This window comes from Podarcis muralis, chromosome 10 (genome assembly GCF_964188315.1).
Source record: "Podarcis muralis chromosome 10, rPodMur119.hap1.1, whole genome shotgun sequence".
Classification (NCBI taxonomy): Eukaryota; Metazoa; Chordata; class Lepidosauria; order Squamata; family Lacertidae; genus Podarcis; species Podarcis muralis.
Window position 1 is genome coordinate 30,608,128 of NC_135664.1, and position 21,604 is coordinate 30,629,731.

At 43.9% G+C, this 21,604-nt stretch overlaps 1 protein-coding gene across 1 annotated transcript in view; it reads right to left on the reverse strand.

The window, feature by feature from the left end:
- Positions 1-8,409, reverse strand: part of PPM1H (protein phosphatase, Mg2+/Mn2+ dependent 1H) — a 101,392-nt gene extending 92,983 nt beyond the window's left edge. Inside the window, exon 1 of the mRNA XM_028747806.2 lies at positions 7,543-8,409. Within this exon, the coding sequence (XP_028603639.2) occupies positions 7,543-7,823 (281 nt within the window). The 5' untranslated portion in view covers positions 7,824-8,409. The remainder of the gene's footprint in view (positions 1-7,542) is intronic.
- Positions 8,410-21,604: the final 13,195 nt, after the last annotated feature.

Consider the following 21,604-nt stretch of genomic DNA (forward strand, 5'->3'; position numbering starts at 1 on the left):
TAAAACCTTTGAAGGAGATTATGAATAATATATTAAAAACAGGAGAAACCCCCGGGACCTGGAAAGAGGCATTTATCACCTTCATCCCAAAACAAGGTGCAGATCTAACCCAAGTCCAAAATTACAGGCCAATCTCGCTGTTAAATACGGATTATAAGATCTTTGCAGGAATTTTGGCAAGGAGATTGAAGTCCATATTGATGGAAACAATACACAAAGATCAGGCCGGCTTTATTCCTGGCAGGCACATGAGGGACAACACAAGACACATAATTAATATTTTGGAATTTTTGTCTGTCAGAACTGACAAACAGGCAGTAATGATGTTCGTGGACGCTGAAAAAGCGTTTGACAATGTGGTCTGGGACTTCATGTTAAAGAATTTGGAGCATATGGAAGTGGGCAAGGCCTTTCTTAATGGTATAAGAGCGATATATACAGAGCAGAAAGCTAAACTGATCCTAAACAACACTGTGACAGAAGAAATAAAAATACAGAAAGGTACAAGACAGGGATGCCCGCTCTCTCCGTTGTTATTTATAACGGTGTTAGAAATACTCCTGCAGTCAATAAGGCAAAATGAGAAAATTAAAGGAATAACAATAGGGCAAAATGCCTATAAGACCAAGGCTTTTGCGGACGACTTAGTAATAATGTCAGAGGACCCAACAACTACAATAGAAGAAATTTTAAAGGAGATAGAACAATTTGGGGAAATGGCAGGCTTTAAATTAAATAAGAGTAAAACAAAGATGATGGTTAAGAATGTGGATCAAACCACAGTTGAGATAATTCAACACCAATCACAGGTAGAAGTAGTTAAGAAAGTTAAATACCTTGGGATATGGCTTACAACAAAAAACATAGACCTATTCAAAAATAATTATGAGTTGGTTTGGAAAGAAATAAGAAAGGATCTGGAAGTGTGGAGAAGCCTGAAACTTTCTCTCTGGGGAAGGATTAATACTATTAAGATGAACATCTTGCCGAGGGTACTCTTCTTATTTCAGACGATACCCATAATTAGGGGGGGCCGAATATTCAAAGAATGGCAAAAGATCCTTTCAAAGTTTATCTGGCAGGGCAAAAAACCCCGAATAAAATATAAACTTTTGACGGAGAGAAGGGAAAGGGGAGGCTTTGCCCTGCCAGAACTAAGATTATATTACGAGGCATCTTGTATATGCTGGGCGAAAGATTGGATCAAATTAGAGAATAGGGAGCTACTCGATTTAGAGAGCTTCGATAATAGGTTCGGCTGGCACGCCTATTTGTGGGGAGGCAAGAGGAAGGTACACAAGGGGTTTGAGAACCACATATTTAGGGGGCCAATTATTGAGGTATGGGAAAAATATAAAAATGTACTTGAACCACAAACCCCGCGCTGGCTCTCTCCCCTTGAAATGATGAGTATCAAGAAAATAAATATGAGGTCAGATTGGGTAACATATGGTCAATTGATAATGAAAGAGGATGGTAAATGGAAATTAAAGCCATATGGACAGATTAAAGAGCATGTATATGATTGGCTCCAATACCTCCAAGTTAATGAATTGTTTAAAAAAGAGATGAGAGAGAAAGGATATACATGTAAAGACTCAAGATTTCAGACGGAGATTGTAAACAATGATGTTAAAACAATATCTAAAATATATAAGATGTTGCTAGACTGGAATATGGGAGATGAAGAAGCCAAAACCGTGATGAACCGTTGGACAAAAGACTTGGGTTATGAAATACTATTTGAGGAGTGGGAGAAATTATGGAAAGACGGTCTGGATTTTACGGCATGTATAACGGTAAAAGAGAATGTAATGAAGATGTTTCACAGGTGGTATATAACACCAGTGAAACTAGCGAAAATGTATAGAGTGGATAGCAAATGTTGGAAGTGCCATGAAAAAGAGGGCTCCTTTTTCCACATGTGGTGGGAGTGTGGAAAAGTGAGAGAATTTTGGGAAAAAATTTACATAGAATTAAAGAAAGTGTTAAAATACACATTTAGGAAAAAACCCGAAATATTCCTGTTAGGGATATTAGGGAATGAGATAAAAAAGAAAGATCATAAATTTGTGTACTACGCAGTTACAGCAGCAAGGATAACCTTAGCTAAATTATGGAAAAAACAAGAGATCCCAACAACAGAGGAGTGGAGAACAAAACTAATAGACTACGCGGATTTGGATAGGATGACCGGAAAGATAAGAAACTTAAAAGACCAAATGTTCATTAAGGAATGGGGAAAATATGTAAGCTATCTGGAAGGTATTAGCAAGGGGCAAATAACGCTAAGGGGATTCAGAGAAGCACTGTGAAAAGACTAAGAGTTATTGTTTAATTAAAATAGAAGAAATGAAATGTATAATGACAATACAAAATAGGAAATGCGTTACTATGATTTAGATTACGGAAGACCTACGGACGAGCTGAAGGAAGTCCAGAACGAGATGACAACGTTAGACTATAAGGAAAAACTTTTTATTCGATATACAACATGTTTTGTGTTTGTATGTTGCGGTGATTTAGTATGTGTTGTGGGTGGTGGGGTTTTTTTCTTTAGTTGTGATGTATTATCGCTGTTTTTCTCTTTTTTTTTTTTTTTTCTCTCTTCTTGCAAAAGCTAATAAACATTTATTCTAAAAAAAAAAAAAAAAAAGACAATGTGGGCTAGATAAAACAATGATCTAATATTGTAAACAGTACATTTGCGTTAACCAAAACCACATTAAAGGGCATGGAAGTTCAAAAAAAAAAAAAAAATATTTACGCAACAACATCTACATCAGAATATTTACGCAACAACATCTACATCAGAAAACACAAAAAGCCACCTAATGAAAGAAAAAAGTATCCTGGTTCCTCACTATTTTCACAAAATTATTCTTGCAGCCAAGTAGCATTGGGTTTTACAGGCTTACAGTTATGCAATGCTACACCTACATCCATTAAAGGCTGGAGATCACCACACAGCAGGCCTGTGGTATAGAGAAGTACTGTCTAGGCACCAGCTTTCTGTCTTTCCAAAAATAATGTAGAAACCATGCTCGCAGAAGAGTAACAGTGCAAATTTGGGATACTGAAGTAAATAGCAAAAACTGCATTTACTTCAGGAAGGTCAATACTTTGTCCTAAAGCTATTATAATCTTAAAAGCATTCTGTCTCTCAGGTTAGTGCCACCAATTTTAATTGGATTCACTGATGAGCCTAACAGTCTTAAAGGGGGGGGGGACACTCATTAGGGGCATTACAGTTTATCTTAAGATTCAGAGTAAAAATATAAACATTTTTTTCAGTCTAACATAAAAGAAAGGAAAAGAACAAAAGAAAAAGAAAACACCATCTCAATTTATTATCTGGTTACAAGGAAGTCCTTAGTAAAAATTCTGCAGGGTTACATTCCCTTCTTAAAGTTACTAATACTTCAACAATACACGTTCACATATACTTAAAACGACTCCCCCCCCCCCAGCAGACTTGAAACAAAGCCTTTTCTGTTTTGCCACACAAAACTGGATGATCATTACAAGTTACCCGAGGAATAAAACCAAATGCCTAGCAGCAAGGAATAACCATCTCTTGTTACAATACAGAAAAGGGCGGACAGATTGTCAAAGCTTAATACAGTAGAACTCAATTCATCTGGTTGATAAAGCAACTACAAGAGAAGTTGGTCTCCCAGGCGAAGTCTTCAGTATAATGAACTAGCATGTACAGTAAGAATTTGTGATTCTTCTGCAGAACCCATACCAATAGTGGTAGAGAGGGGTTTCTGATCTAGTCTTTTGAAAGTCCCTGGGGTGAGATTTTGTTTTCTACAAAAACCAACTTCAATCACAAACAGAATATGGAAGGTAATAGCTACATGTCCCAATAAAGTACACAGAAGAGCAGTTCAACAAAGTACAGTATCTAAAAATTGGAGGGCATTTCATAGACATACACAACAATCCATTTGACGCAGTGTTAGAAACTCAAGATATATAATCTAATCGCCAAATAGCACCTTAAGCTTAGGTTGCAGTCACCACAATGGAATGTCTAGGCGCCATTTTTTGTTTGCAGTGGAACTTATTATTATTAGTAGTAGTATTATTCATCATCTCATTTCTATACCACTTTGCATTTTAAAGAACAAATCTCAAAGCAGTTTACAACACATTAAAACATCAAATGAAGCAATCCAGAATAAAAAAAAATCAAGCTTCAAGGAAAATATTTCAGATCCTCCTCTAAGTGACATTTTGCTTTCCCCAGTTGCCAACCTGGCAACCATAGATCTCCATGTGGTCGCAAATGGACCCGTGCTAGTTGCAAAACACACCTGGTACCTGGCTAATTCTTAGGACTAAATTTCATTGCAAGTGATGTGGTTATCTTTCGAGTGAACGTGCATAAGTCTCTTTATTCCCCATCCTAGAGCCTGCAATGAAAAGCAAGGAAATAATCACATGACATATTAAGAGTACAGTGGTACCTCGGTTTACGAATTTAATCCGTTCCTGAAGTCCGTTCTTAAACCGAATCTGTTCTTAAACCGAGGCGCACTTTCCCTAATGAGGCCACCCACTGTTTGGTTTCCGTTCGTAGACCGAGGTAAAGTTCGCAAACCGGAACACTACTTCTGGTTTTGCGGAGTTCGTAAACCGAATCATTCGTAAACAAGACTGTTCTTAAACAGAGGTACCACTGTACTTGGGGTAATTCCCAGTAACCTGTAAAACAAAGAGGGGGAACCTGCAGCCCTCCAAGGATAGGAGTCCATCTCCCATCAACCCCGACCAGCATGGCCAATGGTTGGGGACATTTGGAGTGCCACAGCTTCCCCAGCTCTGCTGAAAAAAGTCATCATCGTCCAAATTAACCTAATCCAGACTACATATAAACATTGACTGACTCCTTGTGCTCTTGATAGCAACACAAACAGTTGTACGACACCCACATTACACTGAATTTGTGCAGGTGAGACCTAAAGCCCTGACTTCACTGCGGTCAAGTGACTCTGTTCACCGGTGAACATAGCAAATATATGATTTATCATTTCTGGCAGCAATATCCCAACACACACGTTTCCCAGTGAACTCAGCGGGACTTATTCTGAGTTCTAATTTATCTATTTCTTCTCAGTGAGGGGAGATATGCAATCACTGCTCTCATCGTATTTAATCCTGCAATGCTAAGTTAAACTGTAAGTAAAATTCCAGTGAAATTTAATCATATATTTAAGTATCCACTCAGATGAGGACTTAAGTGGTTGCTTAACCTCTGGATTATGCCAAAAATGATTCTTTTGGCTGCTGGCCATCACCAAGCCCTTTTCAAGGAAACAACAGTGACATGACAAAGTGAAGTCATGAACCACAAGCAGCTACTGAATTGACCAGAAAGTTCTTCAACCATTAATCCTGCAGCATTATATTGAGAGATTGGCTACTAACTTCATTAGACAATGTGTTCCTTCTGAACTGGCCAACAGATCTTTTTATAGTTTGCTCCTTTTTTACTGCTTAACCATTAGAGTGCCTTCAATTTATAAATAAGCATTATGAATGGAAACAAATAAGACACAGCAGTAAGATTCGATTTGGTTATTGCTGAATGCAACGCAGCGTAGCTAGCCTCAACCTAATAAGGAGTTGGACAGGATCAGAGATCATCCTAATCTGCCTGCACAAACTTCATCACAGGTAAATGCTCACTTTTATTTGTGTCTAGGGCTGCAGTAACATAATTCATCCCAAAAACACCTCCTGGGGGAGGCTGAAGCCTTCTGCTACCAGTTCAAAAGCTGCAGCTCCCTCCCATCTTATCAAAATATGCACCGCTGCAAACAAAATCCACACATTTTATTTTAGGAGATCACTGCTTCATTGTAAGCCTTCCACTCAGATGTTAAAAGCACACAATAAGCACAAAAATAATATAATGTGACACTTAAAACTGAAGAAGTTTGGAATCCGGAGAAAGCTATATGCACGAAAAGCTACTGTAGTCTCCTTCATTCCACCTTCCTGAATCCTGCTTCCACAGCAAGAGAGTGATTCGTGTGCAGGGAGGATGGAAAATTTTGAGAATGGAACAGATCAATGACACACACTCCAGCCATCATCTTCGCAGCACAGGCCTGGAAAAGGGGGTGTGCGCTAAATGCCAGCCTCCCATTACCAAAACAGTAAGATAGCACCCAGTCTCTCTTTCTCTCTGCCTCCACCTCTCCCCATACATTCACAACACTTCCTAAACCCCTTCCGCATCAGTAGAAATAAACAATCCAGAGACTTGCAGAACACAGATCTACGGCAGAACAAAAATGCTACACAGTCTTTGGGTGAAATCTGCACATGGGGGAGGGGGGAAGAGGAGAGAGAGACTCAAAGGGCAAACTTTCCGCATTTCATTTCCCTTCCCTTTTAATAACACCATCAAAATTACTAGACCTAGATGAGAAAATCTCAGAGAGACACATGGAATTGCAAAACCAGATGGTGCATGATGCACATGACCCGGTCAAAGATAAGCACTTTATGGCTACAGCATTATGTACACTTGCACCCAGGAGTAAGTCTCATTAAAGTCAACCGAATTTATTCCAAGTAAATATTTAAAGAGTCAGGCTGTACCTCTATGCACACCCACTTGGGAGTAAAACCTACTGGATTCAAGAGGATTGGATTTCATATAAGATAAGTTGAAGTAAACAGGACTTAAAAGCAACTTAACTTTTTGCACCCACTCAGAACAGACAATGGAGAAGTGAAAGCTGCCCCAAATCACTTGTGGGAGAGTATTTGACCAAACCAACCCAGCACATAACATAAGAGGACTTAATCCGAAGCAGCATTTCTCAAGGTTTCACCCCAACACCTGAAGAGCAGGGCATTGGAGGTATGCACAGAGCACATTCCCATAACCACAAGCTGTGAATTTTGAATCGAGGAATGAGGGGGGAGGCTTCCAAAGGAAGATGACATACACACAGCCACACTACATGAGTCCACCTGCGACTAGGCTTCGACAGAATCTACCCACAGGGTGGCTGACCATTCCCTCCCAACAGAAAACCTGAAATAGCTCTTTCCCTTCGCCTCCACGCCCCCCATTTCCAGGGCTGAGTCAATCGCGACAGCTCAGCCCGTAGAGCATGAGACTCTTAACCCTCAGGGTCGTGGGTTCGAGCCCCACACGTTGGGCAAAAAGACCCCGCATTGCAGGGGGTTGAGCTAGATGACCCAAGTGGTCCCGTTCCAACTCTACGCTTGTATGGTTCTCCCAGGATGATGGGAGAAGTTAAGGCTATATCCACCCAACCCCGGTTCGGAAAACGAGTGTGGCGGGCTTGCTCCAGACGCTGAGGTTCGGGCAGGTGATCCTACCCCGGCCTCTCCCCCCTTCCCGGCTGCAGCAGCGCCCTTGGAGAGGGGACGTGGGCGCGCCTCCTCTCCAAGGCGCACCTGCAGCCGAGGGGGGGACGGGACGCTGCCGGCCGTCCTCCCGCTTCGGGACCCGGCGGCTTAAGGGGGGGGGGTCTGTGCCTGGCTACTCACTCGGCGTATCCCGTGGTCCAGGGCAGGCGCTTGGTCTCCTTGTTGAGGATGAGGATAGGCCGGGCGATGTGGTCGGCGGAGCACTCGACCTCGTCCGGAGACAGAGCCAGGAACTCGGGTCTGCCGTAAGGGAAGCGCAGCGGCAGGTCCATGCCTCCTCCGCCACTACCACCGCCGCCGCCGCCTCCTCCACCACCACCACCGCCGCTGCCGTGATCCGAGCTGCCAGCCATGATGCCTCCCATGAAATTGGCCACCGCAGACTTCACCCGAGTCAGCATAGTACTCCTGCCGCCGGCCGCACCGGCGGGGCCGGGGGAAGCACCATCCAGCTCGCGCCGGGAGGCAGGCAGGCAGGCGCGCAGGGCGGCGGCGGAGCGGCGGAGGGGCGGAGGGGGAATCACGCGGCTGAGGCGGCCGCCGCTGCTGCTGCTGCTGCTCCCGCCGACGCGGCCAGCGCCGTCCCTGCAGGAGAGGCGCTGCTGCTTCCGCAATGGAGGAGCCGCTGCATGGAGCAAAGCACGGTGTTCAGGGACCAGCGCGCAGCCACAGAGCCCCGAGCTGGACGCGGCGCCGTCGCCGGGGAGCGCTCCTCATGGCGGGGGCGTCGAGCGGGTCCCGGCTTCTCCCTCTTCCTCCTCTTCTTTCCCTCAGCGCGGATTGCCGAACTCGACCCGAGCGGCTGCTGCCCGCGCCGAGTCACGTGACGATAATAAAGCTGGCCTCCGACGACGCGGGAACTTCCTGCTCCGTGAGCTGCAGACGCAGAGGCAGGCGGGGGACTCGGCCCCGAAGATCCTGCGGCAACAGAGACGCCCTCTCGCGCGCGGCTTGGCGTAGCGGGAAAAACGCGCTGGAAGATAAAGGGGCGGGGAAGCAGAGGAGCAGGCGAGGAGGTCTCCGGCAGACCGAGGAGACGACAACACCACGAGGGACGTTGCTCTGGGACAGTTTTTTTTTGGGGGGGGACATAGGAGCCTCCCCCCACTAAAATATTTGAATGGGCCGGCTCCCCTACCCCCACGTCTTTCAAATTAAAGATTCTTTCAAATTTGGTGGTGCAATGGCATACATAGTAAAGAATAAAGCAAGGCCCCTTATATGATGGCACATAAGGTCATCGTTTGTCTCACTTGGGGAAATGTGGAGGGTCTGATAATGGGCTTGCCATTCAAATGGGGGGTGCGCCGTGTCATGTGATTGATTATGTGGGGCAGTGCTTGCCTGAGGCCTGTCCCCCCCATATTTTAGTCAAATTGGCACCCCTGGTGGCAGACCTACATTTGGGGGGGGGGGGAGCCTGAAGCTGGAACTGTTATGGGGACCCCATGGCAGTAAGGTCAGAGTGACCACTGTCGTCTCCTTCAATGAGGTTGTTCCAAAGCAGCTCAAAATGCCTTTACAACATCAGTGCCTGTACTGTGGACTCTCCAACTTTGGGATTGATGAAATATATCCATGCACAAAAATAGACAATTTGAGTTGTGTGCATGAGTCAAACTGGGGTCTACTAGACGCAAAAAATTAAAGCAACGTGGACCAGAGTCCCTTTTGAGGTCCCTCCAAGATTAGGGGCCTTGAAGCTTAAGCTTTACTGGTTTTATAGTTTTATATCCCTGCTTTGGGATGGAGGGCAAGCCCTCAACCTCAATAGAATAGGCAAGAGTTAGCAGAGCAAAGCCTACGTACATGTATACTCAGAAGTACAGTGTAAGACCTATTTCAGTTGGACTTTCTCCCAGGTGGGATTGCAGCCTATAGAGGTGAGCAGTCTGAAGGTATTTATTAGGGGCAAAGGTGCCTTATACCAATAGCTTTAACCTATCTGATGTCTCAATTGTGCACCCACCCAAACATACCATACCTCGCCATGAAAGAAGACAGAAGGCTGCATGCAGACGTATGAATGCTAAAAAGACAACATAGAGGCAACATGGTGGAAATATTTAAAAATATCAAAACAGGAGTTTCATATGGCACTTGCTCATAACAAATGGGACAGGTTTCAAGCTTCCTACAACAAGCTGTTCTTCCATACAAAAATGACAACGTATGTAGAACACAATGTGCTTTCTCGCTTTCGCCATATTCACACCATACATCTAAAGTAATATGATAAGACTTCGAGCAGTCATGGAATTATTATCATAGTTAGGGAATATGACTATGTATGACTATGTATTATTATTATAATAGTCATGGAATTCCCCTGAATAATTATTAGAGTTATAGTTTGTTAAGGGTTCTGAAAGTAGTTAGGAGACCTCTATTATCCTCACAAAGCTAGAATTCCCAGAGTGATTTAACATCCAATCCCTCTTTACAGGGACCTCTGGGAATTGTAGCTGACTCTTATCCAAGTCATTCACCATCCAAAGTGAGAAAATAAGGCATAGTCATCTCATCTCAATCTCAACCTCCTTTGTTGAATTCTCTCCAGGGAATTTTACCGGGAACCAATATTAATATTATATAATCCTAGAATTCTAAGGGACCTCTAGTCCAGTGTTTCCCAACCTTGGGCCTCCAGCTGTTTTTGAACTACAATTCCCATCATCCCTGACCACTGGTCTTGCTAGCTAGGGATGATGGGAGTTGTAGTCCAAAAACAGATGGAGGCCCAAGGTTGGGAAACACTGCAGTCTAGTCCAACTCCCTGCAGTGGAGGAATCTCAACACGTGGTCTCTCATCCAACTTGAAACCATACCGGACCCTGCTTAGCTTTGCAAATGTACTAGCAGTTTTATTGCTGCACCACTATCCTTTAAGTTTTTGTTCTCTCAGTCTTTAATATGTATTTTACTATTGTTATATATTTCATTTATTTATTTTATCTTGTTTTTGTAAACCACCCTATAAGCTTTACTGCAGGGCAGTGGATACACGTCTTGAAAATAAACATAAGTTTTAAAAAATGGAAGATAGATGGTCTTCTCAAGGTTCTACCAATTTAATATGGAGACTAATTGAGGCAGTGAGAGATTTTACTTTCTTGGGCTCCGTGATCACTGCAGATGATGACAGCAGTCACAAAATTAAAAGATGCCTGCCTCTTGGGAGAAGAGCGATGACAAACCTAGACAGCATCTTAAAAAACAGAGACATCACCTCGCCAACAAAGGTCCGTATAGTTAAAGCTAAGTTTTTTCCAGTAATGATGTATGGAAGTAAGAGCTGGACCATAAAGAAGGCTGGTCACAGAAGAATTGATGCTTTTGAATTATGGTGCTGGAGGAGACTCTCGAGAGTCCCATGGACTGCAAGAAGATCAAACCTCTCCATTCTGAAGGAAATCAGCCCTGAGTGCTCACTGGAAGGACAGATCCTGAAGCTGAGGCTCCAAATACTTTGGCCACCTCATGAGAAGAGAAGACTCCCTGGAAAAGACCCTGATGTTGGGAAAGGGAACAACAGAAGATGAGATGGTTGGACAGTGTTTCCGAAGCTACTAACATGAGTTTGACCAAACTGTGGGAGGCAGTGGAAGACAGTAGTGCCTGGCATGCTCTGGTCCATGGGGTCACAAAGAGCTGGACACGACTAAACGACTAAACAACAACATCAACAAATTATATCAAAACATAGAAGAGAAATTTGTGGATAAATGGTGCATAGGGCAAGGTTACAATTTCTATATAAACAAAATTTACCAAGGTGTGTCAGGGACAATTCTACCTAGGAAACTCTCAGTGTAGCATTTATACTGATTAGTAGATTTGGAAGAAAGCCAAAACAGAGAACAAACAATCCACGTGGGGTTATTTTTTCCAGGGTTATAAATATCCTGTCATATTAATTATTATTTTTTAAAAATTATTTGCTTATATTGCACATACATACATTCAAATTGAGATACACACTTAAAAGAAAATAGAGAAATACAAAAGTAAAATAAGATCTTTTTTTAAAAAATAGGAAAAAATATAGAATCACTGAAAGGAAAAAAACAAAGAATATAAATATATACATTTCATTAATTCATTTAAACCTTAAAAAAGAAAAGAAAAGAAGAAAACAAAAAGGAGAGGAAAGACACAAATACATATATAATTCATTCTTCAATAAACTAACACATATCAAATGAAAAAAGAAACACACTAATTGTGGACTTCCGCCAACTTCACTACAGTTCATTATTTTCTAATTAAAGTCTATCTATCTGTATTTTCAGTAAATCCCTCATCTTGGAATCAGGGAGCTTTTTCCTTTGCGGGGTTATTCTAAACACAGCCAAATCTTGGCCGTTGAGCCACAAGCTGACTGGTTTTTCTGGTTAAAGGGTAGTAAAAAGCCTTGTAAATCAAGTAGTTTTTAAAGATTCCTTGTGAAAGAATATGTTTTGAATGTATTAACATTTTATTGCATTTGTTTTTATCAAGGTACAAAGTTTTCACTGTATTTTTTTATTTCCTTATGTTTGTTGGTTTAGGGGCATACAGAGAAAAACTATCTTTGACAGAAATAAGGTGGATTCCCAATCTTAAATCATCTTAATTTAACCAGTTCCATATTTCTCTGTCCTAAAACCCAGTCTCAAGCAGCCTGATTGCTTGGGTATGTGCTCAGTTTCTTATCTAGCAAGCCTGTCTAACACAAGAAAACCAGAATGTGAATTATGTCATGCAGACATACTTGTAGAACAGCATTTCCCCTGCACCTGCAAGGGTTCTGAAAACCTTATTTGGCTACTTTTCTATTATTGGCTAGATTTTCAGTCCTTTTCCTGACTGGCCAAGTAGCCTTATACAATAATTCTGATAAGATCAATTTTCAAAATCTGAAAAGGATCTGGGAGAAATGGTCTGTTTTCATTTTTGACCAGTAGCCTCATGAGGCAGTGGTACTTACCTGACCTCCTAACAGGTGAGTCACTGCTGCTTACCAGGTGGGGTTGGGGTGAGATAGCGGCAAGTTCACTTACTGGCTGAGCAAATCCAGCACTCTTGGTGATACATTTGCACTGGGTTAAGCCACAGAGCCTAGGACTCGCCGATCAGAAGGTCAGCGGTTCAAATCCCCATGATGGGGTGAGCTCCCGTTGCTCGGCCCTTGCTCCTGCCAACCTAGCAGTTCGAAAGTATGTCAAAGTGCAAGTAGATAAATAGGTACCGCTCCTGCAGGAAGTTAAACAGCGTTTCCGTGCGCTGCTCTGGTTCACCAGAAGCGGCTTAGTCATGCTGGCCACATGACCCGGAAGCTGTACGCCAGCTCCCTTGGCCAATAAAGCGAGGTGAGCACCGCAACCCCAGAGTCGGTCACGACTGGACCTAATGGTCAGAGGTCCCTTTACCTTTACCTCTATCCTTCCTGCAGCCATGTCCCTTCCCCTCCCATTAAGCAGCAGCTGCTCACATGTCAGGAGGTCAGGTAAGGACCTCCGCTCCACCAAACTGTTTGGAAAGCTGTACACTAGGAGGCAACTGGGGTAGGGGTGGGCATGGAGCATGGAGAGTCATCATGATAGAGGTGCATGCACATGTCAGGGGGGCCAACTCCCAAGAGACTGCAATCTAAGCACAGAGTTAAAAACTGGCAGCGATCTACCCCCTTTTGGGGGGTTCAGGTCAAAGTTTTTTCTTTAGGAAGGAGGAAGGCCCGTTTTTGGCGGGTTTGGGTCAAAGTTGTTGAGTTTTTTCAGGGAGGAGGTAAAATGTTGAGCCTTTTTTTAAGGGGGCCACAGTTGTTCAGCTTCTCTGGGGAGACCCAATGATCTAACAGTGATCTACCACAGACGTCCAGTGATCTATCGGTAGATCACGATCTACCTGTTGGACATGCCTGTTATATATTTTCTGAATCTCAGGGCCAGACATGGATGCTTTGCTTTTAGAAAAGTAGTACTGTATCTATTTAAAAAGGCCTGTACCTCAGATGGCCTACAAACACCTCTGTTCAGTGTCTGCCTCTAGGGTGCCTCTAACCCATGAGTTCAAGTGCCATGGGGCACACTGAGCACATGATTTTTGAAGATGGAAGAATTTCCAAGGACGCAATTCTCCCTAGCAGCACAGTGAGTTGTATTTATTATGGTATTGCATTACCCTTGTAAGCGCAGCCAGGACAGAATCGCCGTGAATTGTTTTATGAGATCTGGCATGCAGCAGCTTGAGGATATGTTGTCAGTTCTCTTCTATAAATACAAACAACTCTGCAAAAAAGAAAGGGCCGCGAATAAGCTGAGGGACATTTTTCATCTACCACGCCTGAATTTTGCAGTCATATATTCATCAGATGGCAAAATTTACAAGCAGCCTCTCCATTAGGTCTGTCACAGGAGAGGAGTTTTTTGGGTCACAGAATAAATACTGTTGCAAAGCCGTATTATGATTATTATTAGATAATGAAAGGGTTCCCCAAAAACATCAGCACTGCAATCTGCGTGATATGGGCTAACGCTAACCATATTACAAAGCATGTTGAATATCGGGAATTCTAATATTAAGCCTTTCATTTCTGATTCCAGAAGTCCAAGCCAAATATTTTTAGTCATCAAAAAGATGCCACAAACTGCAGTAAGAAAAGAGCACTGGTAGCACGGTCAGTTCTATATTTTCTGGTGCTGTAAACAAGACCATATTGATTCCCCAGTGTTATTTTTAAAGGTTTCCTCTCCATTTGCTCTTCTATGCAGGAAGAGAGGGGGGGAATCTGCTAATTATGGGATAGAGAAAAAATTGGTCTGTTTTGAACTGTCTTTGCTGTGTAATTCTAGAGCCATAGCAAGGCAATCAAATAGCCTTCTCTGGCTCTTGGGTCTTCCTTTTGTAAAAAAAAAAAGAACAACAAGAGCCGCTTGCTCAATGTTTGACTTACTTCAATGGGGGTAAGACACATGCACAAACCCAGTTGCCTAAGATTGCCTAAAAAGGAACCTCACAATCCATCCAGGTTATTCAGACAGAAGAAGATACAGTGGTACCTCGGGCTACAGACACTTCAGGTTACAGACGCTTCAGGTTACAGACTCCGCTAACCCAGAAGTAGTACCTCAGGTTAAGAACTTTGCTTCAGGATGAGAACAGAAATCATGCGGCGGTGGCGCAGCGGCAGCAGGAGGCCCCATTAGCTAAAGTGGTACCTCAGGTTAAGAACAGTTCTAGGTTAAGAATGGACCTCCAGAACGAATTAAGTCCTTAACCCGAGGTACCACTGTAGTTTACTTTTTCTCTCTTCTCCGTTCTAGCTCCATCTCCTTCCCCATCCTTGGCCACATCCACACCATATATTAAAAGTACTTTGATACACCTTTAAACAGTCATGGCTTCCCTCAAAGAATTCTGGGGCTGAGAGTTGATAGGAGCCCCTAGTCCCACTAAGCTACATTTCTCAGAGTTCCCAAAGGGATCTTAGGGGAATAGGGATTGCCTAACAACTCTCAGCACTCTCATCAAACCACAGCTCCCAGAATTCTTTGGGGGAAGTTGTCACTGTTTAAAGTGGCATCATAGTACTTTAAATGTGATTGCATTTATTTGCAGAAATACTGTAAAATTTATGAATGTTAAGGACATTGAAATATACCCTAGGGGCTTTAGCAACAAAGTAAAATGTAAGATTGGACTAACAAATAGATAAATTAACAGGTTATGAATTTGCTGAACTAACTTTTAAAAAGGGATACAAGAACGGGGGGCATGAGGAAGTCGGGAAAATAAGCTATTTGAAAATGAGAAATTAAGAAAGAGGGAATTTTTGTTTTTTGTTATGTTTTGTATTTTTGTATTGTATTGTATTGTATTGTATTGTATTGTTGTTTGTGATTTTGTTTTTTTGTGTGTGTTTTTTTGTTTATGTAAGTCTGTTTATTGTGAAAACTTAATAAAAATTTTATAAAAAAAATAAATAAAAATAAATGTGATTGCGGCCAGAGTCTCCTTCCTGGCTTGCTTAATTTATCTAAAGCATTCCTACGCTTTTACAGAAGGCATTTGTTTAAAGCACTGATTGGTTTACAAAAAGGAAAACTGCAACTCAAAGCAAAATTAATATCTAGCCAACTATCTTAAAATTCCTAAAAACAGCCATTATCTTACCATGCCAGGAAATAAATAAGGCTGCAATCCTAACCCCACTTATCTGGGAGTACGTCCCATAGAAGTCACTAGGGCTCATTTCTGAGGAGGCATGGTTAGATTTGTGCTGTAAATCAATATGGATTTATGAAGATAGTGAAGGCCCTTTGGCTGCCATTGGTTTTAAATCATAGCTGGCTATGATTAAAAGCTCAAATAGAGCATGAAACCTGTTCTGGGGGAAGAAAATGCACAGCTTTTTTTTTTTCTTCTTCCCTCTGCTGCATATTGAAACCAAAATAGCAGAATGAGAGCATCTCAATAAGCTAGGCGTTCCATTTGAGTCCCAGAATAATTATTATTTTTATCATCATCCTCATCATTTTCTTGCTTTATTATTATTTATTTTATGAATTCCCTTTCATATAAATTAAATCCCAGACCATTCTGCTGTCTTCAGTCGTGGGCTTTCTTATAAGGATTGCTGCATGTGTGTAAAGAAGAGAAGGGACAATTGGTTTCTTAATCGCCAAAAGAGAGGGAGTGCATCGTTGGGGGAGGGAGAACAAAAGAGGACATAAAAGGTAAAGGGACCCCTGACCATTAGGTCCAGTCGTGACCGACTCTGGGGTTGCGGTGCTCATCTCGCTTTATTGGCCGAGGGAGCCGGCATACAGTTTCTGGGTCATGTGGCCAGCAAGACTAAGCTGCTTCTGGCGAACCAGAGCAGCGCACGGAAACGCCGTTTACCTTCCCGCCGGAGCGGTACCTATTTATCTACTTGCACTTTGACATGCTTTTGAACTGTTAGGTTGGCAGGAGCAGGGACCGAGCAACGGGAGCTCACCCCGTCGCGGGGATTTGAACCGCCAACCTTCTGATCAGCAAGTCCTAGGCTCTGTGGTTTAACCCACAACGCCACACGCGTCCCATTAAAAGAGAACATAGATTTGCATAAAATTTGTGCCAAATTTGCTGCCACTTCACCTTGCCTCTCGCCCACCCCAACCTCCTGGTAGCAGGGGTGCAATGGGATGGAGGTCAGGTGCGTGTCACAACCTCAGCACACCGTCTGCTACTGCCTGCTTCTTAGTTTGGATCCCTGAGGGCAGGTTGCTTGGGAAAATAGCCAACTGCTGTGAAAATGCAGAGAACTGAATGTAAGAATGAGAAACCAAACGGACAGATTGCCCTTCTCTACTAGTAGCGCAAGTGTGCTCCTGACCCAAATATCTCGACACTCACAAGTTGTGGGATTTGGAACTTAACAGGTTAAGTTTTTCCCATGATGCCACAGCATTCTGACATCAGCTTTTAGAAGCTGGGAGGAGCTGGGAGGAGTTACGTTCAGTTCTCTCTGTGTGTCTGAGAGAGAGAGAGGCATGTTTGCAATGGCTGCCAGCAGCGATGGCTGAACTGTTTCAATAAAGAGCTGTAAATAGACAAACCTGACTGTGTGTGTTTGTCAAAGGACGTGATAGTTTTCCCGCTGTGTTCAACTCTGCTAAGCCGTGAACTGAAGGGAGCAACAATGGCGCAGCTTTTGAGGAAGTGTGCCGGACCCGTTGTAAACTGCTGATTGACGTTCGTAAAGTAATCAGAAGTCACGGCTCATCGATCAAGCTCGGCAGATCGAATTTCGCCACAGGTTATGGGTACTTAATTACCGCTTGTAAAACTATCACGGGAGCTTTGAAGTTGCGGTTTAGAGCAACGGAGCACGGCAGGAGACGGAGGCCGGAATCTGAGGCAAGCAGCTGGCTGAAAGACGCAAAGTGTTTGCCTGTGCTGAGGACTCGTTTCTCCACGGACAGGAGCCAGAGGAGCTGGTGATTTGTGAGTACAGCTTGGGGCCCCTTGGGAGAACGGGAGAAGATGGCAGAGAGCCAGGACATACCGGTGGAAAAGCTCACTCTAAAGAGTTGGGCAACCTGGAGGCAAAGAATAAAGGGGTGGTTCCTGGTCCATGGGCTTTGGGAAGCAAGCCAGAGGGAGCCACTACCACCAACCCCCAGCGCTAAAGCGGCTGGAGACGTTGCAGGCTGTGAAGCTGCGTTGCCGGAAGATAGCCAGCAGAAAATGCAAAGAGAGCTGGATATGCTCAAGGCATGCGTTGATGCATCGCTGAGACCCCACTTGGAGGGTGTGAAATCAGCGTGGGCTGCTTGGAATGTGCTGAAGGGTTTGTGTAAAGCTTCAGCGGGAGGCCAGAGCCCTGCAGACGCTGGACTAGAAGCCCCTATTCCCCAATCAGCCTCAAGGAGCGCTGGTGCGCAGATCGGGGGGCAAAGGGTTCCAAAGGCAAGTTTAAGAAACTTTCCACTTGTGCTGAAGCGGAGAGCAGCTTCAGGGGGGGCCAGGCTGGTGAGAGTCGCCGTTCCAGAAGGAGGAAGGCCAGGCCAGCTGGGAGGAGCCCCGAGCAGTGTTTTTCCACTGGAGTTCAACATCTGCGTGGCAGTTGCCCCCACCGGAGCACACAGGCGCGGCAGGATGTTGGCAAGGACACTTCTGACACTTTTCATGGGAACCAGTCGGGTTTCCATGGCAACAGGCCTGGGAAGACAGGCCAGCGTGGGAACGCAAGGGAAGGACGTGGTAAACAGCGTGAGGATTCTTATCAACTCACAGCTAGTCTGGCTTTGTCTGTGGCCAGCTGTGGGACAGGCTCAGAGCTTTGTTTTGTAATTGACTCTGCAGCAAATTGCAATTTGATTCTGGATACCCCTGCTGTCGAGATGTGGAATTGCAAGGCAATTCCGGCTGGAAAAACTGTACTTTTTGCAAATGGGCAGAAAAAGAATGTAACTAATGCTGGCAAAATGTATGTTTCTATTTTACAGGAGAAGTTGGACTTTTGTACCGTTCCTGGGATGCACCACTGTCTTTTATCTGTGCCTTATTTGTTGAAAAAGGGGTTTAAGGTTTGTTTCGAAGATGCTGTCTGCACAATCTCCAAAGGAGGGAGGATATTTGCCAAGGTTGAAAAGGGGCAAAATGATCTCTTTGTTCTTAAAACACCTCTGGAGGGTGAGGGGAAGGTTGGGAAAGCACAGGCTTTACGTGCAAAAATTAACAACCACGAGCAATGTGCCCATGCGTGGCATACAAGAACAGCTCATGGTTCCCTAGAGGAACTACAGGTGCTGCCGGAGGTTTCCAAAGGTTGTAAAATTACAGAATGTGGATATGCTGTAAGTTGTGAAACCTGCAGGCTGGCAAAGGTAAAAGGATGCAGTTACCCAAAAGTGAAGAGGGTAACCGCAAAACCTTTTGAACTGGTCCACATAGATTTGTGGGGTCCTGTAAGGGAAGCAAGTCTGGGAGGTGCAAGGTTTCTCCTGACGGTGCAGGATAATTTTACACAGAATTCCTGGACCCATGGTCTCAAATCCAAGGATGATGCAGCACAGCTGATCAAAAGATGGATTGAGGAGGTGGAACAAAGATTTTCCACCAGAGTGCAAGCGGTGACCAGTGATAGAGGAGCTCAATTTACAGGGTCTGCTTTGCAGAAATTCTTTCACAAGAAAGGGATACGTCACACAGTGACTTCACCCAATCAGAGAGGGGTGGCAGAGCTGAGAAGTGAGGCTCTGGTTCAGGCTGCACAGGTGATGCTGGCAGAAGCTGGGTTACCTCCAAGGTTTTGGCTGGAGGCAATCAAGTATGTGGGCTTCACCTGGAATCGTACCTACAATTCACTGGTAGGTGACACACCTTTTGGGTTGTTGCATGGCAGGAAACCCCAGATTCATTTTTTGCGAATGTTTGGTGCAAGTGCGTCTGTGCCGGTACCTACTGCTTTGCAGGGGCCAGATGGATCCAAGTTCCAGAAAATGATCTTCTGCGGGTATGAGCCAGCAGCACGTGCATGGAGGTTTGCATATCCATCAGGTGATCAGAGTAAGGTGCTGATCAGTAAACACGCTGAGTTCTATGAGCAGGATAAAAGGTCAAAAACTGCTGTCCAGCGTGATCTGCTCTCAGAGAGTCTGTCTGATTCTGAGGAGGAAAGGGAAGCAGAGGCTGATCCCAGTGATGAGGACCAGGTCCAGGATCAGGGTTCAGAATCCGATGATGACGATCAGGTCACTGACCAAAGTCAGGAGCAAAGTCAGGAGCAGGATGAGGTTTCGGTAGCTTCTCCACAAGATGTTAAGAGAGCACCCAAAAGCGAGCCTAGTTCTCCTGTGAGTGTAATGGAGAGGATTCGAAAACGCTTTAAGTCAGAGGGGGAATCCCGTGATGCTGAGGACACACCTTCTGGTGGCGGTGAGTCAGAAGTAACATCTGAGTTTGTGCCTAGAAGGTCCAGTCGCACAACAAAGGGTATTCCACCTGAAAGATATCAGGCCACAAGTGCGTGGATAGGTTTCGCACAGTGTGATTCTGAGAGTGTTGAAGGGGTTCAACAGGTGCCTGGGAAAAATGCTGGAAAGAGGCACAAGGCAAAGGGAAAGGTGTTGAACTCAAAAGGGTCTTGTCAGAATGTGCGGCAAAGGGGGGTGTGGGATTTGGAACTTAACAGGTTAAGTTTTTCCCATGATGCCACAGCATTCTGACATCAGCTTTTAGAAGCTGGGAGGAGCTGGGAGGAGTTACGTTCAGTTCTCTCTGTGTGTCTGAGAGAGAGAGAGGCATGTTTGCAATGGCTGCCAGCAGCGATGGCTGAACTGTTTCAATAAAGAGCTGTAAATAGACAAACCTGACTGTGTGTGTTTGTCAAAGGACGTGATAGTTTTCCCGCTGTGTTCAACTCTGCTAAGCCGTGAACTGAAGGGAGCAACAATGGCGCAGCTTTTGAGGAAGTGTGCCGGACCCGTTGTAAACTGCTGATTGACGTTCGTAAAGTAATCAGAAGTCACGGCTCATCGATCAAGCTCGGCAGATCGAATTTCGCCACACAAGTTTCTCTACAGAGGTCTGAATTGAGGTTCTGCTCGCATTCAGCTGCATGCAGGACTCACCATTGCAGGGAGACCACTAGTTGCGTTCAGCTGAATGCAACCTTGAAACCCTTTTGTGCAATGCTCTGAAGAGGAACCTGCATGCACACCATAGGAACCAATTCCTGGGGGCCGTGGGGGCTTTGGCCCCCACAAAATTGATGGGCATTCCCATTCAGATGCTGTGTGTGTACTGTGTCATGTGATCAATTATGTTAGGGTTGCCATATTTCAAACAGTGGGAAAAAATCTGTGGGTATTTTTTTTGCCAAAGCTGTTGAGGTTTCTTTTAGGTTTTTTTTTGGGGGGGGGGTCGCAAAGAATGCCATTTTTGAGCTATTTTTATGGGGAAACGGCACTGCCAACATGGGACATGTTCCCTGTCTCCTCCAAGACGCTGCTGAGGACTGCAGTATTCCAGATATATTCCTAGATTATGCGGGGCAGGGCTTATCTCTGCCCCCACAATATTTTATTCAGGTTGGAACTCCTGGTGCACACATGTCTGCCCCCAGCCCATAATAAGCCACCATGTTATCAGGTGAATGCTTGAACAGGGTTACAACATTGTTAAAATGGCTGCAAGACAATATTTAGTTAGATCTGAAACTGTCAGTGATAAATTTTGCTGCATAATCTTTTCCTTCTCCAGTAAGCTTGCTATTCCGCATGACTGTCAGTACTGAGTTTTATTTAATTCAATATCTTCTGTTGGATTAATGCTGGTAATGTAAAATATATAAAATATTTATTATATGGCCTCTTCTTCTATATCATTCAGACCTGTCACAGAGAGTCTAAATTGAATTATAGATAATTGTTAAGTCTGCTCCAGGTCCTTGTTTCACCCAAACCTCCCAGTATTCTTTACTAAAGAACAAGAATAAATATTGCTTTGCCTTTTTTAAACCTGTCTCATATCTTAAAGTAGGTCATGCCACTATGTGCCAATTTCAAAGGAAAGTGTCCTATAAATACAGAACATAATCTTAAAAGATCTCCAGCCTTCCATTGAAGTTCTTTTTTTAAAAAATTACTATATCCGTTTAGCAAATAATTGTATGACACACGTTAAACATTTTTAAGTATAATATTGTTGCATG